The sequence below is a fragment of the Chinchilla lanigera genome, unplaced genomic scaffold, assembly GCF_000276665.1.
Source record: "Chinchilla lanigera isolate Chin_1 unplaced genomic scaffold, ChiLan1.0 scaffold00006, whole genome shotgun sequence".
Taxonomy (NCBI): domain Eukaryota; kingdom Metazoa; phylum Chordata; class Mammalia; order Rodentia; family Chinchillidae; genus Chinchilla; species Chinchilla lanigera.
This window is the reverse complement of record NW_004955407.1, coordinates 34,025,924-34,053,888: the sequence shown is the minus strand read 5'-3', so window position 1 is coordinate 34,053,888 and position 27,965 is coordinate 34,025,924. Positions and strand designations below refer to the sequence as shown.

Here is a 27,965-nt window from a genome sequence, read left to right as displayed (position 1 = left end):
TCCATCGAGTAAGCTGGGAAGTCTTCTTGGCATCCCAGGGTAAGGATCACATTTCCCAGGGTGACAAATCACTTCTATGCTGCTGAACCCAAAGCTATCAGGCAAAAGACACAGGGTTTCACTGCAACAGAGAAATTCAGTTTTCCTGGTGCTAAAGACCCTTGAGCTGACGCTAAGGCTGTAGGTAGGTAACATTTCAAATTTCACTTATGAGTTTCAGTGTAATTCAGAAATGTCTCCTCTTTCAAATGGAAATGAACCTTCAGACTTCTCCAAAACATCTTCTCCCTAAAAGTGGTGATTAACATCACTTTGGTAGGTGATGTAAGATATCTCTAAGAGATCAATTGCTTCCTTTATCCAGATATGGGGAGGGTCTGTCACACCTCCTCCATGTCGCCCATGGCAAACAAGTGATCAGTGTTCTCTCCAGAGGTCTTCGTGAACCAAGTCAAGTCCCTCATAAGAGACTGTGTGTTGGATTTGGCTCTACGACCAGATAGGACCAGACAGGAGCAGATCACATTAATAGGGGATCCCCGAGCTCTCAAAAATGTTCTCATTCATAAAGACAAAAATTACTTTACCTGTGAAGATATTGTGGCTGAAACTATATATTCATTTCTCACCCAGGAAACTGTTATCTCATTCAACACCACCAAACGAAATAGCTCCTGAGAAGAAAATCACCAAGCCTTTATTTAACTATCTCAAAACCAAACAGAAATGCCATTTTGTTCCCAGGACTTAAAGACCCGAGAATCAGAATCCTAAATAGTATTTTTAATTTTTAAAATTTAACTTAAAATAGAATGATGTTATTAAAATAGAATAAAATAGATAATTCTTAACTTAGAATTATTAATCACAATTCTTAAAATAGAATTATGTTATTTAACATCTCCCACTAGGACATGATTTCCTGGAGAAATCCAGCAGGCCAATCCAAACCTGAAAGCTAGTTCCCCCTCCAGCTCTTCTCAGCATGAGGTATTCTTGATTTACTTAGAAGTGGCCCTGCATGAAAGCTGGGAATCATGGCGTAGTTATACAGGTTGCACGGAGAACTGAACGCCAAGGGGAACAGGAGTACTTTGCTGTTAAAAAGAATCAAGCTACTCCCTTGGCTGAGAAGTCTGAGGCTTGAGGACTGGATTTCCGGCTTTCTGCTATCTACTATGGTGGCCTTCCACTGTGCACAAAGAGGCTTCATTCGGTCCTTGGTGACAAGCCCAGAGTGACATTTTTGCTTCCACCCCACCACTCAGAGTTCCTATTTTGACAATGATTTCACTTTCACATGGTTTGAAGTCTGCGGGTCTGTAATTCCTGAGTATCCCAAAATATAACTAAGAGAAATCAAAGATGTCATCCGAGCATTTCTTGTCACTTAGAAGACTAGGCTTTGTCTGGATGGGTTATCCAGCAGAATTCCTGACCGAAACACAGACAATAAAAGCCACATCAGGACACGAAACTGCCCGATAGACACTGCGGAGTCATGTGAAGTGAAATGCAGAGAGAATAGGGAAAAGCTGGGGTCGTTTGCTAGGGACTCATGTGGTTAGCCCAGACCCACCCAGGGTACTCTCCTTTTTGACCAACTGGAAGTCAACTGATAAAATCGGGGCCATATAGAGTAAAGTCCCTAAAGTAAAGACAACTGATTAGAGACTTCAATTACATATTCAAAACCTTTTCTCTTTTTTTGCCATAAAATGTAGCCTAATTAAAGGAGTAATATTGCATCTAGCCATAGGTTCCAACCACCCTAAAGCTCTGGGGGTTATGCAGTGCGTACATCAAGGCCTGGGCATATTAGGGGCCAATTTAGAGTTCTCCTGCCATGGTTGAGCCAGGAAATCTGGGATGCCCATTCCAAAGGAAGTCCCCATCACCAGTATACGCCATGGTATCGCCAAGTCTCTTGGTGGCCCAAGCCATACAATAGCATTGGCTCTTTGCTACATATTTTCTTGGCAAGCTTCCTGAAGACAATTTCACTCCTAGTTCTGAGGCTCAAACACCGTAGAGCAGGAAGGTATGGTGTTTCTGCGAAGTCCACTTGACTTGATTTCCAGGTTCTGTTGACAAGCAAGAGTTTGTTGACCTTCAAGTCCTGGCAGTAAGTGTACCTATTTACCCAGGCTTTGCCAAAGGGTGGGGAGAGAGGGTTGGGCACAAAGAACTATTCCTTTGTAGTTGGTCAATGACGGGCTTTGTCATGGTTTTGCTCCTTGTCGAATGCATGAATCCACGGCCAAATGTCTCGGTGTGAGGCAGACCCATCTCTCCCCCTTGGCCTTCTATGCGTTCACCCCAAAATGTAGGTGCACAGATTCACAACAAGGGCAAGATTTCTCCTGTGGTAGAAAAGATTATCTTTAGTGGAGAAAAAAAGAGAAATATCCTAAGAGAAGATGCATGGGGTTTAGAAAAACAAAGCAAAGGACCCCAATGCTTCCCTATTCTCTCTGCATTTCAGTTCACATGACTCCTCAGTGTCTATCGGGCAGTTTCATGCCTTGATATGGCTTTTATTGTCCATGTTTGGGTCAGAAATTCTGCTGGACAACCCACCCAAACAAAGCCCAGTCTTCTAAGTGACAAGGAATGCTAGGATGACATCTTTGATTTCTCTTAGTTATATTTTGGGGGACTCAGGAAAGTTTGCCAGTCAGAGATGGAAGAACACAGAGAGACATCTCACACATTCTCCTGCTGTCGTTCAAGAAGGAAGCTGTCAAGGATGGAGACAGCCATGTGGCAGGGAAGGACAGGTCACCTCAGAACTGAAAGCCTTCATCTTATGATCACATGGAAGTGAATTCTGCAGCTATCAGTGACCTTAGAAGCAAACCTTGAGCCTTATATGAGAATCACAGGGGCCTGGGGATTTAGCTCAGTGGGAGGGTTGGGGATTTAGCTCAGCGGTACAATGCCTGCCTGGCAAGCACAAGGTTGTGAGTTCGATTCCTGGTACCAGAAAAAAAAAAGAAAGAAAAGAAAATCACAGTGTCCCTGCCTTGATTTTTGCCTGGGAGACCCTGAACAAGGAACATAACTGTGGAATGCCTAAACTGTAGATCCCTGGAACCCTGGGTAATAAACATACACTGTATTAAGTCAATAAGTTTGTGCTCATTTGTTACACAGCATAGAAAACAAGTACATTATCCTAAGAATTACAGGCAAAAAAACATGTTTGTATTTTCCCCATTGTTTCTTCACATCCATGTTTCCTGGACACACTTTTCTCTCTCTAGTGCAACAAGTCAGGCTTTCTTTACACATAGATGAAACAGTCCGTGGCAAGGATGAGGGGAAGTAGGTGAGAGTACTAGGAAAATCTCCTAAAATTTTCTCTCCTAGCTGTTTAAGTCATTGAAAGACTGACTGATCATGTGAAAATATAGTATGTGCTCTTCACAAAGGAAACTCATTATATCTGTCCTGAGTGATTAAACTTTGCTTCATATTAGATGGATAGAGGAGGGGCTGGGGATTTAGCTCAGCAGCACAACGCCTGCCTCGCAAGCGTGATGTCTTGAGTTCAATTCCTGGTACCAGAAAAAAAACAAAACCAAAAAAAAAAAAAATAGATGGCTAGAGGATTAGACACTGTTAATTTAGTTACAGACTGCACAGATATCTTCAACATGGGAGTGGCTCCACCAGAAAGCAAAATGTCCACCCAAAATCCCCAATGAAGATGGCAAAGGATGGCTGAACTCAGAATAAGACCTGGAGCACAGCTGCCATTCCCTTGCATGTTGTATTTCTGAACAGGGAGACTATGCCTGAGTATTACTACTGGAACTACGCCGGCCTCTCTGTTGTAGAACTTAGTAGATAAGAACTACATAGAACATGAAGTTAGGCCATCCCTAAACACTTGATGGATGAGGAAATTGAGGTCCAGGGGGTCAGCTGTCTTTCCCAAAGCCACCCAAATAGATGTGACACAAGAATGATCAAAACTCAAATCTTGGGCCAGGGATATAGCTCAGTGGCATAAATGCCTGCCCGGCAAGTGCAAGGTCCTGAGTTCAATCCCTGATACCAAAACAAACAAACAAACAAACAACAAAGAAAAAAACCTCAAATCTTTCCACTACTTCCCACCTGGTCACCTTTCCTTTAGTGCAAAATGAACCAAGTTCTGCCTATTGATTAAATTACCGATGCCTGCAAGAGCACCAGGTTTAGATCTTGTCCCAGCCTAAATCCAGCTTCCCCGCTCTACCCAGAAGTGTGGCACAAACCTTCCTTGATGGCCCAATTTTCGTCTCACTTTAGCTGTGCTATCAGCTCTAGTGTCTCTTATTGTTTAAGTAAAGATGCAATGACTCAGCTATCCTGAGATTCAAACTTCACTGGGTGTCTTACTTTCCTGCGTCTGTAGTAACAAAATACCACAAACTGAGTGGCTTAAAACAACAGCAATCTGTTATTCTTTCACTGTTCTGGACACCAGAAGTCTCAGGTCAGGATGTCGGTCAGGCCAGGCTTCTCGGTAGTGGCCGGCAGTCCTTGGTATTCCTTGGCTTACAACTGAATCCTTCTTGTCTCTTGCTCTGTCTTCATATAGCCTCTTACCTGTGTGTGTGTCTGTGCTTTCTCTTTCAATGAGGGCCCCAGTCATACTGGATTTAGGTCCACCTTAGTCCAATATGACATCATATGAATTTAACTATCTACACCTGCAAAGCATCTGTTACCGAACCAAGTCACATCCCAAGATTCTGAGTGGTCATGCAATCTGAGGGAACACTGTACGGTCACAACATTGGGTTGTATGTGTACGCTCAGAACTAACCTCCCTAACTTCCTCAGGAGTAGGGCAATTCTGTACACACAGTTCTGTCCAAACCTCCACTTCCCTGATGCTTTTATAACCCAGGACCTAGAAATTAAAGTTAAGCTAGAAAGAATGTTAGAGAGCATCTAGCTAATGGCTGTTAATAGTCCTGGCTGCACATGAGAGTCACCTGGGAAGCATTCAAAACCACCAGTGTCCAAGCCCAACGCCAGAGACTGTGATTCAGGGGCTCAAAGGCATGGCCGGCACACTGGTCATTTTCAGAGTTCTCAGGAGGATCTCGTATACATCCAGGATTGAAATCCCACCAAACCAGCCCAAAAGCTCACTTTTCAGATGAAAGGCTTGAGGTAGAAAAGCTTTAGCCATCACCTCCCTTCTCCACTGACGACCGCTTCTGTGTCTGAACTGTCAGTCCTCTCGATGTTCTTCCCCACATGACAGACACCCCCCAAAGGTGTCAGAACAAAGTCCCACAGGGGGCCCACAGCCTCCCAAATGAGGGAAAAGTGCGTGCTCAGTGACCACAGAGCAACGGTGTACGTGGGACCGCTACCGCACGGCTGGCACTACACGCTGGTGAGTTACTGACACAAACCCGTGACCTCTGCAATGACACAGAGCTTGGGCCGTCTTTGTAAACTATAATGTGCTATGCAAATGTGTGTTACCACTTTTGTTCTTGCTTTTCCTGTAGTGTGCCCTGGGCAACTTTGTAAAATCCCCCTAAGTGTGTAATTTGTTTGGCTTTCATTATGTGTGTTCTTCTGTGTCCCTCCAGCCACTACTCTATTTTCTCTTTGAAAGTACGGATTTTTAAAAAACAGAAACATTTTTGTTTACCTCCTTTTCATCTGGGTGTATTTTGGTATCATACTGAGTATAACAAGTTCTTTTGAACTAACAGAAAATGCCCACGTATGCACCAGGGAGCACTGCCTACCCCCAAGCCACCACTAAATGACCCCAAATTTTCTTTCAAACAATACTCTCCTTGGCAACCAAAGAGTCATTCTGAGCCAAAAACAAAACAAAAAAAAAACTATAGAAAGATAGAAGCAGAACAAGTGCCACTGCTCAGGCCTTCCTTAGATTTCAGACACCTTCCCATCCCACCCTCCCCTTCCTCTTGGCTGTGCAAGTATGGGAGAAACCAACACCACAGAGAAAGGGAATCATGGGAGCTGACTGGGCCTGTCCACCTCAGCCTGTGACAGATTCGGAAATCAAGAAGCAAAGCATGAGCTGTAAAAATAACTCCCGCCAGATGTAATCCTAGCGCTGTGGGAGGCAGAGGCAAGAAGATCCAAGTTTGCACAGCAACTAAGTGAGATCCTGTCTCAGAATAAAAAGTAAAAAAGGTCTGCGATGTGGCTCAATGAAAAGGCCTGAGCTCAGCCCGCAGTATCCCACAAACAAACAAACACAAGACTCAGAGTTTTCTTGTACTTTAACGCAGCCCACACTTTCAGGAAAATGTCCAAATAATAGGAGAACTACTCCACGCATTCTGAATACTTGGGCACAGGAAATGACAAGAGGAGGCCTGGCTGGGCAGCGCTACCCAGAAGGCACAGGTCAGTCTGGAGGCCTCTGATCTCCCCCCATGCACAAGGGCCAAGAAAGGCAAATGGTAATTTCCCCAGAGCCCACTAGGTCGCACATCTGTGGCCAATGCCACAACCTCCTCCACTCGCCACACAATCTCTTTCCCCTCTTTCTCCCTCACTTTTTCTTCTGTCTCTGCACACACACATGTGCACACGCACTCACACACACTGCAAGTCCTGTCCTCCTGAGTCTGCCTCTTTGTTGTTTAGTTTAGCTAGTTTGTTTCTTGGGCTGGAAGATGTGCAGAGAGCCCTCCTGGCCGTGTCACCTTGTCCGCGCTGCGCCGAGGCTGCCTTGGCAGTGAGGAGAAGCAGGGAGGTGCCCTTCTCCACCACCAACACAGCCAAGAGTCAGCCCTGCAGGAGCCAGACAGGGCCCAGCAAGCGGGCGGGCTCTGGCGAATAGAAGCTGAGCGTGGCACGGTGACAACACAACCACAGAGGGTCACAATATAATCATCGGCGCTCTTCTCAGTCACCAAACTAGCCAAGCTGCAAACTGGATGGCCAGGACCCGGCTGGTCAGAAAGGCCCAATGTCCAGCTGCCTGGCTATCTGTAATACAGTCAAAGGATGCAGTCAAATGGATGGCTTTGTTAACTGGCAATAGATTCAGGAACAATTGAGTCAGGCAAAGGGACTGGGCTCCAGACCCAGGGGTGCCCAATAATATATCTGCCCCCCATCAGCAGAGGCCTCATCCCCTCCTCAGACACAGTTTGGGTTTCCTTTCTTATGCAAGGAACAACCCAATGGCTCCTTTCAATTCCTGGAGTCTGTGAGGCAAGGTCCGTCTGCATCCCCACCCCGACCCATAGACACATCTCTCTCTTCTTTTGCAAACAGAAAATGGCTCAGGGATACCAAGAGTGAACTGGGTTCATGTTTGGTGTGACGAGGAGCTTCTTGTCCTTGAAGGTGCTTCCATGGCAAGAGGGACAGTCCCAGGACTGTCCCTGAGCGGGATCTCCCTTCCGTAGACATTGTTCAGCGCATGGGCAGGCACAACCCAATACCTGGCTGTGGTCTCCCTGGAAGCCGGGGCTGACACCAGCGCTTAGCCAGGGCTAAGAGCCACTTCACACCGTGCTTCTCTGACCCTGCAAGGCCACCCTCTGACACGTGGGTCACCCAGAGTGCTGGGTTAGGTTTGGATGAAGTCGCGAGCTGACTCTGAGTCAGATTGGATGGGTCAGCCCAACTGTTAGGGTTGAGATCAAAAATGACCCCCAAAGCTTCACGTGTTCCGAAGGCAAATGAATTACAGGGATGCTATAGCGGTCCTGCTGTCCGGAAATGGGGTCAGCCGGGAAAGACAGGTCGCTGGTTGGGGGGAGGCAGGATTTGGAAGGGTAAATCTCCCTCACTCCCTCTCTTTCTCTCTCTCTTTCCCTCCCTCCTTTCTGACTACCATGGTGTGAGCAGCTCTTCTTCTCTATGTCTCTCCTTTACGCTGCGAGTGTTTGGTATTGCGCCTTAGTGATGAAGAAAGCGGCTAAGACACCAACAAACCCTTCAAGATCTACTTTCTCAAGTGCACTGTGACAGATGGTGAAGTGAGGCCCACCTGGCTTCAGGGGACGGGAGGGAGCGCCACCTAGTGGCGAAAAAGAGGAACCTCCCTGGGCTCACCGGGACTCCGGCTTTAGAGACACTGAACTACTGTACACTTCAACTGCTTTTCCACTTCTCAAGGGCTCCTGTAAATATCGTACAACTGAAAATGGTGACTCCAAGCCAAATGAATGAGGTCCAGGATAACGCTATTAATCCACCCGGAGCTTCCAAACTCAGTGTACCTGACAGACGCCTGGATCAGCCTTGGACACCGAGAGAGCCCACAGAGACTGCCCAAAGGGGCCAGCTGAACGGTCAGCGACCACCATCCCAAGGAAGGCGTTTCGTCGTAGGGAATCAGGAACTCAGAGTGCAAGTCCCTCCCACCCGTGTAAGAAAGGCTGAAGTTCCTTAGAAGTGTGTGAACTCGCACCCATCCATTTTTAGCAACTTATATTTAGAATATTACTCAATTAGAGTAAACACCAGAGAAATTCATTTGCGTGAAGCCATTTATGAGGCAGATTTTGCAGAGAATCTCTAAAAGCACCACTCCCACGTTCCCATTTCCTAGATGAGAAGAGTGAGGCTGTGGGGCTAAATGATCATTCAGACACGTCAGAGTTACGGGGCGGGGGTTAGGACCCTACATCTTCTGGAAATGTTTATTATTAGTACTGTATGTTCATGAAACACAGTGAATGCATTCATTGTGGGGGGTTGGTGCACATACATTTTGTATCTTAGTCTTTTTTATTTCCCTTTTCTCTTCCCTTTCCTCTCCCTCCAACCCTAGATCCCCTCCCATCCCCCAAAATTCTTGTTTCCTATCCTCTTTTATTTTATTCAGAAAGTTACTTATCCTTTGAGTTTCTTGTGTAAGAGAAACCATGCAATATTAACCTTTTGTGCCTGATGATTTTGCTGTTGTTTCTTTTTTGTTTTCTTATACGTACAACCCGTTTCAAAAGTCTTTCTAGGGAACAAGTCGTTAATGTGTAAAACTTGTTAGTACAAGATACCCTTGATACGATGAGAAAGGAAAAGCAAAGGAGCAGACAAAAGCGCTCACTGTTACAAAACTAAAAGGCATTCTGAGCATGGGCTCTTCCTCCCTTTCTGGGGCCTGGACTTATCCCATGGTATTCTGGACGCTGAGTGGATCCAAAAGACTGGAAGGATCTCACAAGACTCCAGCAAGTGTTTGTTCTGCATCACAAAAGGTCAGAGCTTCAGACAGGGACACAACCTGGATTTACAAGCTTTAGCCACTTGGAATAATGGCTTTGCAAGGAGCCCAACAGTCAAACAGTGGCTGCCAGTGGGTTGGCCACTATTCTTGGCTTCTCACCAGGAAGAGGTCATAGACCCCTACAGAAGGGGGTCAAGGCAGAGTTGTGAGCAAGAGGTGTAGTCAGGGAAAATGACTTCTCTTTGAGTGGGTTGTTAGGTCCGGCTGAAATGGCCCAAGGCCTGCGGAGTAGGGACAGTGGATGACAGCTCTCCTAAAGGGTGAAAGGAACACCATGCGGGATAAGACCTTACTGGTAGCTCACCCCAGTTCTATTCAGTGAATAGGCAGCTTCTGCCTCCCGTGTGTGTGGCCCCATACTTCTGCACCGTGACTTGACCCAGCCACCTCCACCCGCTTAGGGTCAGATAATGACAGCTTTGACCCCTCCCTGAATAAATGACCTCTTTGAGCAAGAGTTGTCAAAGACTCAGCTGGAACTCCCGCAGTGGAACAATGACCTTGCTAAATCAAGGCTACAATGGCATGTGCTGCCATTCCTGGTCCCTGGGCACAGAGCAGGGGCTTTCTGGTGACCTAGACCCACAATGCCCCACTAAACAATGCAGTCAAGGGGCCTCTGTGACCAGGGGCCACTTACCCACATGGGCCCGTAAAGTGGCCATACTCTGAAGTATGGTAACACATTAAACCACAACTCAAAGTTCAAATGGGAAATTGGCTGAAGAGTTCAAATTTAAATCACTATACGGGGCTGGGGATATAGCTCAGTGGCATAAGTGCCTGTCTGGCAAGTGCAAGGTCATGAGTTCGATTCCCAGTACCGCAAAAATAAAATCACTGTACTGGCTGAAGTCTCCTTGTAGTGTGGACAAACATCATGCTAATTTATCCATTTTATGTATTTTACCTTGTATGAATATATGTTCTTCAATTAAAGCACACTGGTTCTCTTAACTGTAAAATAAAAGAAAGATTGGGATTTTCTTCTAAAAAACTAAATAAAAGCCAGTCTTCTAGAATTCTTCCAAAGTCTAGTTATGAAGGTGAAGACTGAGGGGTAGGTAGGACAAAGTGAATTACTGGTCACTGTTGGAGTTTAAGAAAGGGAGTCCTGAGGTCAAGCCCGTGTAGGGTGTGCATGCATGCATATGTGTGTGTGTGTATCTGTGCAAGCACACCTGTGTGTTTGTGAGCTTTGTGCACGTGTGTGTGTGAATGTGTGGAGTGCATGGTAGTGCTAAGTCTGTTCATCAGGGCAGTAAAGGCCTTCAACTCCTGGCAATAGATCTGTCCACAAGAAATCATCCGTTGAGACCTCTAGTCTCCAAAAGTCCTTTCCCAGGCTAAATTCTGTCTCTCCATTCCCATTTTCTGGGCAGCATCTGAAAGCATAATGGGGTGCTCTTGTATTCTTTTCCAATCTGCTACTGGAGGCCGTGTGGTCAGAGGAAAGGTTACCCCTGTTAATTTTCTAGTTATCAGGCACCTTGGGCAATGAGAAGGCAGAACGGCATCCTCCCTCTCCCCAGAACTTCTCACACAGCCTCCAAAGAGCTGTGTCCCGGTCCACATTTGCATTCTCCACCATGTGCTTTGAAGAACAAATACTTGTACACTGTGTTTTAAAGCCATGCTTGAATAAAGATTTCAAACCAGGGGAACAGCCTCGGGATATTTTTCACCTCCCCGCATAGATTTGGCTTTTTAGAGGCTATAAAGTAAACTTGGGGAAGGGCTTGGAAGAGGCTAGAGGCGGGGCTTGGAGGTGGCTGCGGGTGGGTCCTGGGAGCAGGGGGCGGGGCTGGGAAATTTGTGTTCAAATACCGGAAGCAGCTTTCCTAGGTAATCGCGAAGCGGACTGCAGGGTCTCTATCCCAATCACCTGGACAGGCGCAGGTCACGTGTGTCTCTTCAGGTCTCTTTAGCTTCCATTAAAGTGTTGCGGTTCATAATTTAAACATGGATTACCTCTAACTCAAATACTGATCGTCTCTGGTTCAAATTTGCTATTGCTGTGTTAAAAACCCATAGGGTTCTTTTTTTTTTTTTTCTTAGCGCTAAAATGGAAAATCCAAAGGATGGGGAGAGAAAGAGAGAAAGAGAGACAGGGAGATTGAGACTGGTTCAACTTCATGTTTTCATAATTTGTTTAATTTTTAAGGCACACAGGGTTTCTGATCATTTTAACATCTAAAAATACAAAGTCAGCACTAGTAACATCTGGTCGTCTACCCATTTACCCAGTTTAAGTGTAACACTACAAAATGAGGTTCAAAAATCTGACTCTTAAACAGATGTGCCGCAATGCAGACCCCACTGAGACATGATAGACAACACCTCCAAATCCGTGTGGTTGACAGAGAGAAGGCTGCTGCCATCAAACTGGGGCATCCAGTAAGCAGGGAAAGAAAGTGGGCACCGTGTTAAAGACCTTGTTTCCTTGCAAGGCATTTTCACCAAATCCCAGGGTTCCTGCTGTCAACCTGTGTTACTCCCTTGCAAATGAATCACCCATATTGCAGATGTGTGCATAGAGAATGAGCATTTTAGCTTCAACCAGCTCTCCAGGAAAGTGGTTTAGTGTGAGATGGCTGCGAATGTCAAGGACAAACCTACCAGGTCTTGAAAGGCGTCTAAGCAGCCTCACCTCTTTTCCAGGTCTGGGGTGGAGCCCAGCATCCGGCCCCCACACACAGCTGTGATGCAGGTGGGCGACAGGGTTGGAGGAAGAAAAGCCACAGATAGACCAGAAACTCTTTGAGTCAATCTTTTCCACTTCCGCCCTCACAGGACCATTTACCAGAACTGCCCAAGATAGTCACCATGAATTTAATCTCCCTGGGTTTTTCCAGCCTGACCACTAAATGAGATAAAAGAGCAATGCAGCAGTAGCCCCACATATCTTCATCATCATGATCACCATCATCATCATCACAGAGGAGGAACAAAGCTGGATCTCAGTGACAGCAGCTGTGAAAAAGAACCAAGGTGTGCATGACTCACATTTCAGTGCAGGCCAGGGGGTTCTCCAAGTCACAAGTGTTATGAGGGGGTCCCCTTGGAGGCACAGACTCCGGGGAGGGAAAAGAGAGGGCACCAGAGGAAGCTGGGACCAAAGGCACAGATGCGCCCCTCTTCCATTGCCTTTCCGGAGCCAGAGGCAGAGGCATCTTGCAGGTGGTGACCAGGTGGCTGGACGCATCACAGTGTGCTCCTGCTGATCCCCAAGGCTCTGCGCATTCTACACGGCCCCACCTCTTTAGAACCTGGTCTAAAGTAACCTCTAGCCATGTAGGGCTGAGCGTTTTTCTTTGCTTTAGGTCCCCTGTGGATGGCTATCAGGGCGCTACCAAGAGGTCCCCTCACCAGCCCTTTAAAGGAACAATGTAACATCCAGAAAAATGAATGAAATTTGCATAGTGCAACTGTGTTTGTGCACACAAAAAAGACTAAAGATTTTGAAGATGTTTACCAAGCAATTATCAGTAACCAAGTGAGATAAAATTTTAGGTGATTTCCCCCCCCCCCCGCTTTCTTATTTCTCTGATACTGTTTTAAAACAGGCATGTATCATTTTATAATTATAAAAAATAGTGTTTACATTTTGAAAAAAAAATGAAGCTAATATTTAAAAGGAGAAAACAGGCTCTGTGTGATTATGAAAACTATCAAAGATAGACCAAGTTTTCAAAAATGGAAGGAATTAAGCCCAAACCTAATTGGCTCTGAAATTTAAACTGCAAAACATATGCCCTGAATATCGTAGACTGTGGTGTCAGTAGATGTCAAAAACTTCATTTACATACAGTAGGCACCTGGTGTGTACGACAACAGATCCTGACTGAGCTGACAAGTTACTAGGCCATGTATCATTTGGCGTTTAATTCACACTATTAGCATTATTTTGCAAAAGATGGTTGGCTTTGGAGGAGATGCATAGAACACACTCTTCTTGAAGCCCAGCTCATTGAACCGAGAAATACAACAGGGAGCACTCCGGCCTCACTTCATCCTCTTGGCAACATCTGAATACGCATGCTCAATCTCCCGGTCGGCTGGACACGTATTTGTGAACTCATCCCTAGCATAAGCATTGTCCAAGTATCTCCAGATGCCAGTCATTTCAGGAGGAAACTCAAAATCTCTGTATTTCTTGGCCACAATCTGAAAATAAAGAGGAAATGATCAGTAAAGGTAAAATCCAGGAAGGGAGGCAATCATACAAACAATCCATTCTTTCGAGGCACATAGCTCAACTCTGATGTCATCGTACAGTCATCTGGGCTACCCACACTGGCGTTTTGACTTTGCATAAGGGACATCATGGGGACAGGAAACAGTTGCCGACTCAAAACAGTAGCTCCACGCAGTCCTGCTTACGAAGGTACCCCAGATGATCCTTGGGACTCTCGGGCATGAGTATGCCCTGTACTCTGTGAGTTCTGCCTGTGTTTCCTGCGGTTTTGTTTGCTTGCAGTTGTCTTTAATGCTACTGTGTATCCAGTGCACAGAGATTCATGGTGAATCTTCAGTGCAGGTTGTGTGGGGATCACTGTAAAGTGCCCTCTTTTCCCTGTTCGCTGAGCCTCACCTGCCACAGGCCTGAATATCTGTGAACGTCACTCCTGCAGACTTCCGTCATCCTACCACTCTGCAGTCATTTGACTGTGGGCGCACCCCATCGAAGGACAGACTCGTGAGCAAGACAGGCACAAGCCTTACCCAGGTGGAGACGGTGGATGTAAGCAGAGGGTGGAGGAGAGTGAACCTCAGCTGGTATGAGAAGCGGAAGGGAGCAGTCGGGGAATTAGGCACAAAGGAGGGTGTGTGACGGTATCAGTTTGCTCAGGCTGCTGTAACCAAGCATCACAAACAAGATGACTTAGAACAACAGAAATGTATTCTCTCACAGTCCTGGAAGCCAGAAATTCAAAATCAAGATGCCCGCAGTGCCCTGGAAGGCACTCAGAAGGATCTGTCCAGCCTCCCTCCTCGCTTCTTGCAGTTCCTTGGTTTGCAGAAGCTCAACCCTGGCTCACATGGCACTCTCCCTGCGTGAACATCTGATCTTGGACTCCCCCTTTGTCACTTCATCTTAACAGTCTGCATTTGCAAGACCTTATCTTCAAATGATGTCACACTGTGGGGTATGGGGTTAGCACCTCCACCTACAAATATGCGGTACAGGAAGGCACAGTTAAACCTGTACCAGGGACGCATGGCTAGGAAAACCAGTTCTGCTGTCACCTCCTGTCCCCCTGTCCCTGGATGTCTGCAGGAAGTGAACAATGGACTCACCACAAATTAGGTCTTTAGGACTTGTTTCTCAGGTTTTGGAGGATGGTAGCCATCAATGTGGGGTGGCGGCAAATTAGGACCAAAGGACTTTTAGAAAACCTCAAAAACGCCTTAACAACTTCCATCTAAATTCTAACTTATTGATGTGGATCTTTTGTCTATATTTGCCTTGATTACTTTTATCTGTCTTTTTATTCCAACATTTCTAAGTACATCTGTTAAGTATATTCCTCTAATAGATGGAATCTTGTTTTCACATTCTATTTACTTTGTTTTCTATCTTTCTGAGCATATGTGTGCATGGATGTGTATGTTTCCCTTCCTGGTGACTTAGAAGGTTTATGGTTTGTCTTAACTCTTTCCGTGATTTCCTATATAATTTAAAGTAATAGGAATTCTCTATTTCTTAATTTATCAATTTTAGATGCTATCTGCTGTCCTCATGAAAACGTATGAGAAAATTTGTAAATCTACACTCCTTTCTTCTCCCAGATTCCCCCTCCCAGCGTCATTTTACAGGGGTAGTCAAAACTATTTAAAATACATTATGGTGAAAGACACATTGCCATTAATCCCCCTCAGAATTCTCCCCCTCACTTCAAACACACTTCTCCCCTTTCTGGAGCAGCTCCAGCAGCCCTCGTTCAGGAGCACTGAAGTTCTGATCAAAAATATGATGAATGCTGCTGCTGCCTGCCATCCACAACAAAGGCAGGCTCAAGTCAGCACTACCGTGTGTCCTCTCAGCAGTGCTCAGCCCCTTTATTATGTATGGACATTGACTGTCACTATCATTGTCACTGCCACAATGTCTTTGGTAGGCTCACATACTGCAGGAAGACACCTATGCCTCATGCTGGTGCATCTTGATTATTAAAACCCAACCGAGCTCTGAGCTACATCCTGCGTATGAGAGCAGGTGCGACAGGACAGCAACAAGAAAATACAACTCAAGGACTAGTGATTCTACTGGCATATTTAATTGGCCTTTAACAAATTACACTTCAGGGTCTGCGGACCCTCATTCAGTGTGGCACAACTCACAATAACTGTGGTGTAGGACCAGTCTACACGCTCCTCAGCAGAAGACTGGACAACAAAAATGTGTTATGCATGCACAATGAATATTATTTAGCCATAAAGAAGGACAACATTGTGTCTTTACAGGAAAATGGATGGAAGTAGAGATTATCATGTTAAGCAAAATAAGCCAGGCTCAGAAGGACAAGCATCACATATGCTCCTTTATATGTGGAATCTGAAAAAGATGACATGCAGGGAGAAGGGAGGCGATTTTTAGAAAATAGAAAAAAAATATAATAAGTTTCAAGAAAGAAGAAAAAAAGTACCTTCAACTCGAGTCTGCACATGACCTCAAGACACTGTGCCCTTCTAGAAGTTGGGAATCCAGAACACAACACTCAGGGAAGGGTGAGAGACAGTGTCAGGCCATCTGCCTGGGAATGCCATCTCTGGAAAGGGTTATGTTTATCCCTACAGTTCTCAGCAATGAACTGAGTCCTGATTTTAATAGCCTCAAAAGCCACACATCATCTCAAGCCTCAAGGGTTCAACACTACAGAAACCTGTGAATTTCCTCACTTGCTTTCGTGCAACTTTCCTCAAAGCTTTTGAGGTCAGGCTGAGAAAAAGAGCAGTGGGGACAGGGGGTAGGGGCAGGTCCACAGATGTTTCATGAGAACTTCTGGAGCCATCGTGCCGTGTATCTGAAGCTTGGGGCTTGGCTTCCTCAAATAGAAATGAGCTAGCTTTTAATTCAAGAGTCTGCGTTTCAGATTGTTTAAATGTCTGGCTCAAACACAAGGCAAAAGAAAATCAAAAACAAAGCCTCATTCATGCATTCAGCACAAGTGGCAGGAAGAAAAACCAACCTTAATAATGTGCAGCTTGGGTAAGAGGTTACAGTCAGCCAGCGTGAGCTCATCCCCATCCAAGAACTTCCGGCACGAAACAGCGACGTCCTCTGTGCTGTTGGCATCTATTTCATCGGGCAGAGGGCTGTTTAAGTAATTATCCAGCTTCTTCAGGGCCCGTAACAGGTTCTTTTCATAAACTAACGCAGAAAGGCAAGAAGTTACCAAGATCAGCGATGCCAGTTAGCTCCACTTTTTCCTAGCAGTGAAGGAAGGAATGAACCCTAATCCTCCCATCCTGAGATGTGGTCACCCAGGGGCAAGTTCAGAACAAACGCCACGGGTGCAGAAGATCTGAATAACTCCTCATTTCCTGGAGGACTGATCCACTGTCTACAGAGCACTGCCGCTTCTAGCACTCTTCTAGTTCTTCAGAACATAATCATGGAAGCTTAAAATGGGATCAGCATGGGGAGAAGCATTTTCAAATCTTTGGAGGCACATCAGGGACCACCTCAGTAATGAACTCTTTTCCCTAGGTGGTGTTTTCCGGATTCCCAACTTCTAGAAGGGCACAGTGTCTTGAGGTCATGTGCAGACTCAAGCTGAAGGTACTGTTTTCCTTCTTTCTTGGCTGTCATCTCTACCCTATCCGAGCACCCACAGAAATTGCAGACTGGGCGGTGGGAGGCACTCACCCTCATGGGCATCCTTCTTGGTATTTTTAATAAACGCTGAGAATTTGGCAAACACATCATTTCCTGCGGAGTTAGATTCAGGGTGTTGGGTCCCCAGCTTAGGGTACCTTGAAAAGTTCAGAGTTAGAGATCACAGATAAGTAATACTTGAGTTAGGATAGTACCATGGAGGAAACTATCTCTCTCTGGGTGGATGTAAAAATGAAAACCTTTTCTTGATTATTTTCCTATTCTTTATCCTTCGAAGTTAGGAAGCTATGTGATTTGGGAGAACTACTCTCGATGGACAGATTTTTTCTTATTGATGACCGAGCCTGGGACCCGGGGCACCGGGTCATAATTCCCTCCCTGGTTTAATGAAGGTGATGGTTTAAAAGGGTCCTTCAGGGTCCCACACTCCATGAGGCCTCACCCTGACATGCAGCCTGACCTTCCAACAGCTGACCTGAGAGGTGCTGACCCCCATGCCATCCCACCCTAGCTGCCCGTCACAGGTACATAGCAGGGAAGTCCAGACCACCTTCGAACAAGGCTTCTAGCCTGTGGTTTCCTGTGGTGCCTCACAGGGGATAACAAAGGCAGCAAGAACTGAGGTTTCAGGAAACTGAACACACAGCTAAGAGCTTCAGAATGGTCTGTTTATGGAGCTGGAGGTACCGGCCAAGTTATGCAATCTGATCAGAAGGCCTACCTCGGAGGTGCTAACTTCTCCTCTAAGAACTCCTCAATCTTATTCACATCCGTCTTGACTTCACCATCAAAAGTCATAAAAGGCGGGTTTGTTCCGGGAGCCAGGTTTTGCAGGTCCGAGGGTTTCCTGGGTAGGAGTGGACAGCAGCCCTTGTGGGAAGCCTGGAAGATTTGCATTCGATCCCAAAGCTTTACAGTATCCTCCCCCTTACAGACACAACCTTTGAGAATTTCCAAGTAGACTGTGGGTTTCAGAAAGACTTACTTGTGATACAAGTAAAGATGAGTTCAATAAGTTGTGAGTTGGATTCATGTTTTTATGGCCCCTTTGTGCATCTAGATGTGAAAATATTAACTCTCCCAGTGTTATCAGCCAGAAACAGTGCTCAAATGGGTTTTTGAAAGGTTCACAGCTGACCTGTGACTGGGACAACAGGTTCCTTATGGCCACCAACTCTCCTCCTCCTGACTACAGGACATCCGCTCCTGTGACTTCACTGCTTGGCCCACAGTAAGGTTTCACTTCAGGCTCCTGACCATTAGATAGGCCTATGATACTGTCTGCAGGCCCTAGGCATTCGTATGTGTGTGTGCATGTATGTGTATGTGCATGCGTAGGTGTATGTTAGGGAATTAAATCCAGTTGTTTCAACACTGCTGAAGCCTCCTCTTACCTCTTCAGATCCACGGTTGTGACATTAAATATCACACCCTTTAGCCAGAGAATCATAAAGAGACGCTGAGAAAATGGACAGTTTCCAATACTCTCACCATCGTAGCCAGCCTACAAATGGGAAAAGAGATCTTTATCTGAGCCAGTCCCACAGTTATACATGCCAGACACCACGGTGCGCATACAAAATCATTAAAACCTCTGTGAATGGTAAGGGTGCTGTAAATAGCTTTCTGGGCCATTTAACTCAGAATACCTGCCAGGTTGGCGGTGGTTGTGGAGGAGGGGGGAGGAAACGCACACACATACATGCATGCACTCATGCACTCACACATGCGCTCACACACACAACACATGGAGCCTTTCCTTTTCCTTCCTTCCCCACCAGCTCAGCACTTCCTGCCATGTGGGGCCTCTGAGTAGCAGTTCAAATGGAAAGAGTCACAAGAGGGAACTTTGGCTGGGTGTGGTGGCACATGCCTATAGTCTCAGCACTTAGGAGGCTGAAACAGGAGGATCGCGATGAGTTCCAAGCCAGCCTGAGGACATAGTGAACTCACAGCCAGCCTGAACTGACCCTGTCTCAAAAATCCAAAAAAAAAAAAAAAAGAGGGAACTCTCTTCATTACCAAAGCCAGACATCCCCTTTCTCTCCCTCTGTCTGATCCTGGTCTTGTTTCAAATTAGACCAGCTGACTCCTCAAGAGAGACACTAGCAGGCTGGGGATTTAGTTCAGCAGCACAGTGCCTGCCTGGCAAGTGGGAGGTCATGGGCTCGATTCCCGGTATCAGAAAAAAAAACAAAAACAAAAGAGAGACACTATCTCTAGTAGTCTCTACCAGGCTGGTGGTCTACAGCATTTTAGCTTATATGAGTTCTAACATCCTTGGACCCACAAAACTTGTTTCTCCCCTCTTCTGATTCAGGAGGTGGTGTAAAGACAAGGTAGGGAACACCTGTATCTAGGAAGTACATTATAACACAGCTGGCATCCAGGCACACAGCCCCCGAGAGCTAGTAATGCGGCCCCACAAGATCACAAACCTCCTGAGTGCTGGGATTATGAGTGTCACCTCACCTGGCTCTAACATTACTATGTGATTTTTTAGTGATTTTTTTTATGCCTGATGTGCAAAGGTAGAGCTCAGACTATGCAGGCAGCAACTGAACAGTGTAAGCAGGGAGCAGGGAGTTCAGACTCTGCTTTCTGTGCCTGCCACACACGGTTAGGCCAACTGAAACTCAAAAGCCCACATGTACCAGACCTTCTGAGTGCTTGTGCAGCTTGGCAAGTAAAGAGTAGTGACTGCTAATAATAGTATTTCAACCTGCCTATACTTACATGTGCCTGTGAAGACAGGAATTTAGTAAGTAGCCTTGTAAGCTTTCTTATTCAATTGTTAAATTTAAGCTTGATATCATTTAGTAAAATAATTTAATAAGTTAAATTTTTAAAAAAATAACAGAAGTTGCTACTTATATATAGTATCTATAGTAAATATTTTATATAATGGCCAAATATCTCATATAATGCCCACTCAGTGTGTTCCAGGCAAGCCAAACTGTTGGACAGCCACGATGTAAAATAATTCCTTCCTACTGCCTCAAGGTGGGTCTCATCCACTCACACCTGAAACACAGACACAGAAATGTTCTGAACCATTGTCCTCCATTCCTGGGGCCCTCGGCAGAGTTGAAAAGCAGGTGTTGGGGATGACAGGGAGAGATACTTGGGAGATTTGCAATTCCTAGTGTAAGGGGTGATGGGATAAAGTTGAACTAAGAAGTTCCAAAATCTTTCTTTCCCTTCTCATATCTCCCCAAACCCAAATCTCTGATGAGGGTACAAGCCTAACAACATGCTGCTGAAAGGGCAAAGTGGTGGCTTGGATGCATCCTCACAGCTTGCTGTGGGGTGGATCTGGCGTGTCTCCCAGAGACACACTCTCTGCTATGGAGTGGACATTTGTGTGATGGAAACCTGGCCTCCAGGGGCGGCAATGTTGGGAGGCTACATGGAATTTTCAGAAATACTTAGAGACCTAATGGAAGAAGACTGAGTCATGGGGGTAGGGCCCTCAGAGTCCACTTCTGTCACATACAATAAAAAAAGAAAGGTGGGAAGAAAGCACTGCTATAATACAGAATAAGAAGAGGATATGGGGCAGAAAGTGAACCACTCACTTGGAAAGTGAAAGGAACAGAAATGATGGCTGAAGAAAACTGGACAACATGAACCGTACACTGAAGGGGATCCTCTGACTTTGTTGTCTTTTAATGTATTAATAACCTGCCCTGTCACCTTGGCAGGTTATTAATACATTAAAAGACAAAATACTGTAATGGCTGTTCCTAAAACTGAAGAAGATAATTAAAAGACAACCTAACTCTTAAAAGATTTAATCACCCTCTTCACCAAAGAGGGAATCCAAGTAACCAGTAAGCACATGAAAAAGTTCCCGACATAAGTAGGCACCAGAGCAATGCTAACTGAAGCCCTGAGAAAATGCCACAATGCACTCACCAGAATGGCTCTAACTAAAAAGTCTGACAGTACCAAGGACAGGCAAGAAGGCAGAGCAACGGGCATTCCCACTTACTGCTGAAAAGAGTGAAAATCAGTATAGTTACTTGGAAAACGGTTTAGTGGCTCTCTGCAAAGCTAAACATAAGGGCCGGGGATATAGCTTGGCAGCACAGGTGCCTGCCTAGCAAGCACAAGGTCCTGAGTTTGATTCCCGATACCAAAAAAAAAGCAAAACATACATTTATTCTATGACACAGCAATTCCGCTCCCAACAGAAATGAGTGCTGATGGGCACCACATGACAATTATGCAAATATTCTTGGCAGGTTTAGAAGATGTTTTGGTTTGTGTCTGGATGTCCCCCTGAAAGCCTCATGCAGTCATGGGGCAGGCTTCTAGAGTTTATGATTGATCCATGGTCCAATGTTGGGATTATGGGTGTGAGCACTACACCTGCCCTGGGGCTGGTAGTTTGCATACAGTATAAGGGAGGGAAAGAGGCTGCTTGCTGCCACTCTTCCCTTTTTGCTCTTGCTACTTTTGTTGTTTTCTGAGGCCATGAACTGTTGCCCTCTGCCATGTGCTACCCAGCCAAGTATGGACTGAAACCTCCACAAATTGTGAGCTAAATAAACCTTTCCTTCCTTAATTTTGGGCATAGGGTATTTCATCTCAGCAATGAGAGAAAAGTAACCAAGACAGTAGACTAGCCTCAACCTGAAAGCAACCTAGATGCCATCACAGTAGAATAAGTAAAATCAGTCATGGTATACTCAGGCAGTAGGATACTACAAAACAATGAAAAAGAATTAGCTACTACTATTAGCGATGATGTGGATGCATTGTACATACATAATCTTAAGAGACAGAAACCAGATTCAAAAGTCTTATATAACTCAATGTAAGTGGGGTATAAACAAAGGGACACTTCTCTACGGTTATGGAATTCAGAAAAGCAGCTGCCCTAGTGTAATGGTTTATACCTAGATGTCCCCCAAAAGCATCATGTTCTCATGGGTGGGGCTTTTGGGACGTTGATGAGTTATGGGGACACCATAGCCAACTTGATGCCAGGCAGCAGAGTCTGTTCAGAAGAGGCATATCATGACACATGACCCAGAAGGGTGTAACTCCCTTCCCATCTCTCTTTGCTCTCTCTGCTTCCTGGCTACCATGAAGGAGGCAGCTTTTCCTCCACCAAGCCCCTCTGCCATGCTGTTTCTTCTTGGGAGTCTGCCAGTTGTGAACTGAAACACAAACCAAAATAAACCCCTCCTTTTTTCAGTTGTGGGTGTCAGGTATTGTGTCCCAGCCATGAGAAAGTGACTAAGACAGATCTTGGTACCAGAGAAGTGGAGTCATTGCTGTCATGCTACTTGACCGTGTGGCTCAGGAGCCTTTGAAAGTAGTTCTCTGGGGGAATTTGGAAAGGTTTGGAGATGCCAGCTAATGAACTTCTAAAATTCTGCAAACTGAGCTTGATGAAAGATTCTGGTCAGAGCTCAGAAAACCAGAATGCTGATAGAAAAGCAAATGGTAAAGGTTATGGTCAGGTTTCAATTGGAAACAAAGGCTACATTGGAAGTTGGATTTGGGACCATGTGTGTTATTCTCTGGAAGAATATTTGTCTATATTTTTCTCATGTCCTGAGACTTTGCAGAAGACTAAGAGCAATGGACTAATTCATCTAGCAGAGAGAATGTCAAGGCAAGCCAACATGCAGACCGTGGCATGGGTACTGCTGGGAGCTTTTAACCAGCTGTACATTGAGAATCAAGAGCAAATGGTATAGCTGAGTGATTTGAAAAGTTTTCATTTTTCCCCAGAAAAGAAGCTTCTGTAATGTTTTGGTAGAGGAGAGTTTGGTTGATGAGAAGATTACCATTAAAAGGAAGCCAAATACTTTATATCAGGAGAATCTTGGAAAGATACCCAGAGAGTATATGAGAAATTAGCAAAACTTCACCTTTCACAAGTTCAAGGGTACAAAAATGAAAGACTGCTTTGAGAAGAAAGCCCCATAGCGTACTGCACAAGAAAGGCCACCTGGGAAACTGATTCCCCGGGGTTTGTTTCATGGTGCTTAGGCAGGCACTCAGAGGCCTCTGCAACCGTGATCTAAGGGGGCCTGGATACTGCTTGGACTGGCAGCAGACCTTGGTGTCATCTACGTGGTGCTGGTTTTACAGGTATACAGAAAGTAAAAGTTGTGGGGTCATGGAAGCTTCTACCCAGATTCCAGAAGAAGGCAATGTGCCCCTAAGAAGGCAATGCATGAAGCTAGGAGATTAAAGCCAGCAATGCAGTGGAGAGTCCAGGAAGGTGGAGAAGCCAGAAAAATGGAACATCTGAGAAAGCCACAGGTGATTACCAAAGCTAATCTAAGAGAGACGTCATGATAGCTGCAACTAACAATGCATTGGGATAGGGCTACTATCCAAGGCCTTTGTAGTTCACAACTTTGCCTTAGGTAGTGGACACAAAGGTATAGGGTTTAACGTTTTCCCTGCTGTTCCACAGGTAAGAGTCTACTTTGGGTCTCAGAGGAGATTTAGGACTTGGATTTTTCAGTAATGCTATAACTCTTAGGATTTAGGCAACCCTTAGAGATCAACTAAAATGCATTTTACATAAAGAGATATACACGAGGCTTTCTTGGCCCATGGCTAAATGTTATAGTTCATATCTAGATGTCACCCCAGAGCTTCCTTTGCTCACAGCTGGAGCTTTTGGAAGGTGAATTAATTTATGGGGGCACTATGGCTGACTCGCTGTTAGGAGGTGGGGATCACTGGGTGTCCATATCTCCTTCTCTTCTCCTCCCTTCCCTCTTTCAGCTTCCTGGCTAGATAACAGGAGAACAGGAGCAGTTTTTCCTCCACTAAACCCCTCTATAATGCTATGTCTTCTTTGGAGCCTGCTGATGATGGACTGAAATGGGAGCCAAAACAAATCTGTCGTTCTTTAAAGTTGTGGGTGTTTTTTTGTCCCAGTGACAAGAAAGTGACTAAGATATTTGAGAAGATAGGAACTGCTAAGAAAAGGCAGAGGAAACTTCTGGACTGTGGACTTGTTCTCTATCTGATCTGAGTGGTGGTATACAGGGATATTTCACCGACAGTGTCTTAAGGTTTGAATATGTTGACTGGAAGTTTTACCTCAATCCAAAAGAAAAGGTAGTAAAAGAATTAACTTTTTTAAACATAGGGTCAAATTCAGGTGATCTTGCATGGAGCCCAGGAATCTGAATGCTTTACAAGCTTGCCCAAGTGATATAATGCCAGCCATGCGATCAGGGAACACAACGAGAAGCGCAACCTTAGATGAACCTCAGGCAAAAGGTAGGCCGCTACACCTCCTGTGAGACAGAGCTGGATGAAAGCCCCAGTGGGACATTCTAGACTGCAAGCCTTGTGAGGCCCTCTAGTTAATAAATAGCTCTACAAACATGCAGGTGTGGCTGGACCCAGTTCACATAAGAAGACAACAGGCCCAGATCGGTATATCTGGAGTCTCCTAAGCCCTGCGGCCTGGGATTCACACCCCCACTACCCCTCTAGCTCTTCTTCCCTGCCACTAACATTTATTTGTCTGTCTGCCTATTAGTGGGGAGGGTCTGAAAATTCCCCCAGGTGGAGTCAGTGAAGTCGCTGGGAGCCCAAGGGGTAGGGAGGGGAACAGTCATAACACAGGCATCCAAGTTGTCCTAACAGCTCTGTCACACAGGGACCCTGAGATGTGCCCTGCCTCGCCCACCGGACCCCTGCTGCGCCTGGGTCCCACCCCTGGTGGCCCTCTGGAAGGCTGTGCCGTCTCCTCACTCTCTGTCCTGGAACCAGAGCTATGCATAGCTGCCAGCAGCTGGCCTCTTGGGATCCTTCATCAGCCATGGCCCTCTCTTCACCAGAGCAGGTTGGGGCACAGTCAGCCGAGTGAGGTAGGAAGGCGGAGAGGAAAGCACAGGGACACACTGCCGCCACATAGTTTGGCCAGTCCTGACTTGCCCCGAGGCTCTGAAACCTCTTATTTTCATAATAGCTCCACTAAGCGCAGTGAAGCCAAAGTAAATTCTGTGGAGTGGGGCGACTGTTCGCCTCCTCTTGCCCCCTGGTCTCCCTAACCTTCTGAATCCAGTCATAACTCATGCTCAACGCACCGAAAGCCCTGCTGAGCTCTCTGTGCGTCCTGCTCTGAGGTAAGGTGTCGGGACGAGCCACTTTGACAAAGAACTCAGTGTCTGGAAGGAGCCCCTGCAGCCGTGCTTCTCACTATGACATCTGGTGATGTCATATTAGATCACGCAGCTCTCTCTGCCTCCTGCCATCTCTTTCACGCCCTCAGACTCCAATCAGTGCTTCCTCTAGCAATTGTCCTGCTGTCCAGTTCCTTAATCTTGGCAGCTACTTATTTAGGAGGAAGAAAGGAGCTAGAGCAATAAATTGCGTCAAAAATAAAAACCACCTTTGTCTTCTGTCTCTGTCAAAATTTCAACTTCACAGGCTTCTTTGGGGCTTTGCAGCCAAGGGAAACATCTGGCCAGAGGCTGGGACAACCCGGTCCACGGCCACCGAGCCCACAGCTTAGAGGACAGTGATGAGAATCTCAACTGCACATTTTCCCCTTGTGACTTTAACGCCGAATTGTTCCGACCCAGGGTGACCAGTGAGCTGAAGGCTGCTACATATTTGGGAAGAATTAGCCTGTTGCTCCCCCTCCCCAATAAAACAGGATTTACATAGCCAGCGTTGCCTCATCTTAAATCGCTCTAAAAAAACTTCTTTTCTGTCTCAGTCTGTTGTAAATGTGGGGGTTACGGGAACATGGTGGGAGTGACGAGGACGCCTTGCTGCCTAATTTTATTACTTTAATGTGCTTCAGTGCTAGGATGTGCCAGCGAAAATAAAGGCGAAGATACGCCACCTCCATAGCCCATTATTGAGCAATAATAGGAACGACGGTCTTGGCTGTATTCATTAGCAGACAAGATGATGGGATAATATGCAGATATTAGGGGTGGGTAACTGACACTGTCGCCATAATTGGGATGCTCTAGCCTATGAAGTTTTATTTCCCAATGCTGATAATTCTCTCCAGCTAATTGCACTCTGCCCTGAAATTTCTCAGCAGGGTTCCCAGCCTTCAGGGGAAGTTTTTGTATGTACACATTTCTGATAAAATCCAGTTAAGCCGTTGGAGAGATCAGAATGTCATTCATTTCCAGCAAAGACCTAGGTGCTTGGATAACCCAGAACTGTAGGGCTGCCTTTTAAATCTGACTTTTTGGAGCATCTCCTATGACAGTTCTCCAGAGAAGAACGGGAAATGCCTGTGACATATTCTGAGAATCCACACCACTTTGAGGACAGTACTAATCTGCTGGGTCCTGGCCTGTACCCATTCCCTAACACAGAGCCCCCAAAGTGTTCGTGGAAAGGTCCAAATGGTGACTTAATGTCAGCGGTTCATCTTTACCGCGGGCCCCATTTAAGGCCTTATTTAAGTCTCAACGGATTAATTTGTGGAATTGTGGAATATTTTATTTTTACATTTCCTGTATTTTTGCTTCAGGCAAATGACCTCTCCTTTGGCTTGGATTTATAGGTACAGGCCACCACCCACAAGGCCACCTTCCACAAAACTGCCCACCACTGCCTTCACCAGACCAGATGGACTTGATGAGGCGGTGATTGCTCTGCATATCCTTGGTGCCTCCTCAGCAACCCACCCTCCCGCTCCCCTCCAAGGAGTGTACACCTGCCATCCTGACTTCCCAACTTCTCGGCTCAATCTTTCTTCTTTCTAGAAAATTCTATGTGGCCTTCAATGGCAGGCATATTCTGCAAAGTAAGCATGTTAACTCTTCCCAAATACCGTGAAAACAATGTAGGGAGGAGAGGGAAGATAAAGGAAGACGCAATACGCGTCAGTATTATTTTCACTGCTCTTTTTCTGATGACTGGAGGTCACCAGGGCAGTAGAAGGTGCACCCCGGGCACAGAGAAGCCCTCCAGTTTGTGCAGGAGCAGGAAAAAGGACCTGGACTGTGGTGGGGGAAGTCTGGGGGAACATGGCTCCATCGCAGTGAAGAGGAGAAAGTCAGGAACGATGGGCTGCTGTTTGCAACGTTCCGGAGCAAGTTTAGATGGAGTAAAACCACAGCTAAGGAGAGGAGCTAAGGAAAGGGTCAGGCAGCAGTTAGCTGTGCAAGGCCACAGTCAGCTCCCTTCCCAGAGGAACCTGGGCCCAACGAACCAGCCAGGGGTCTATCTGGTGGCAGGATCTGTCTACTTTCTGCTGCTCTAATAAAATATCAGACCGGGTGATTTACAAAGAGAAGGAATGTCCCCCTCACAGTACGGAGGCTGGAAAGTCCAGTAGCAAGGTGGCAGCTACTGCTGAGAGGCTTCTTTCTACATCCTAGCATGGTGGAGGGCATCACATGGAGACAAAGGTGGGTGGGAGGGTGAGGGGGAGAGGGGGAGGGAGAGAGAGAGAGAGAGAGAGAGAGAGAGAGAGAGAGAGAGAGAGAGAGAGAGTGCGCTTTCATGACCAAACCCCTAATCCACTCCCATGACAGCATTCCCATTCCTGAGGGTAAAGCCTTTATGACCTAAGCACCTCTTAAAGGCCCCACCTTGCTTGAAACAGAGGTACGCACTTGTAATCCCTGCACTCTGGGAAGCTGAGACAGGAGGATTGCAAGTTCATGCCAAGCTTAGGCAACTTAATGACCTAGAGAAAGCCTGTCGCAAAATTTAAAAAGATTTAAAAAGGACAGGGGATGTAGCTCAATGCAAAGGCCTTGGGTTCAGTCCTCAGAAAATTAAAAAAAAAAAACAAAATAGCAACAAGAGTTTCAGAGGGGACCTTTCAATTAGAGCAGCATTGACCCAAGGGAAGGTTGATCCCAGGACAGCCAGACAGAGTTCCAGGGACTCAGACGGGAAACGACTGCCTTC

At 46.0% G+C, this 27,965-nt stretch overlaps 1 protein-coding gene across 4 annotated transcripts in view; it reads right to left on the bottom strand.

Annotated features, from left to right (window-relative positions):
* Window positions 1-11,364: 11,364 nt before the first annotated feature.
* The window catches only part of Clic6 (chloride intracellular channel 6), a 39,869-nt gene continuing 23,268 nt past the window's right edge, over window positions 11,365-27,965 (bottom strand). For all 4 annotated transcript variants that reach the window (XM_013504459.1, XM_013504463.1, XM_013504469.1 and 1 more), the window contains 5 exons: window positions 18,479-18,588; window positions 17,806-17,931; window positions 17,115-17,221; window positions 16,435-16,616; window positions 11,365-13,408 (listed from right to left, as the gene is read on the bottom strand). In XM_013504459.1, coding sequence (XP_013359913.1) covers window positions 13,247-13,408; window positions 16,435-16,616; window positions 17,115-17,221; window positions 17,806-17,931; window positions 18,479-18,588 — 687 coding nt within the window. In that variant the 3' untranslated portion in view covers window positions 11,365-13,246. The remainder of the gene's footprint in view (window positions 13,409-16,434; window positions 16,617-17,114; window positions 17,222-17,805; window positions 17,932-18,478; window positions 18,589-27,965) is intronic.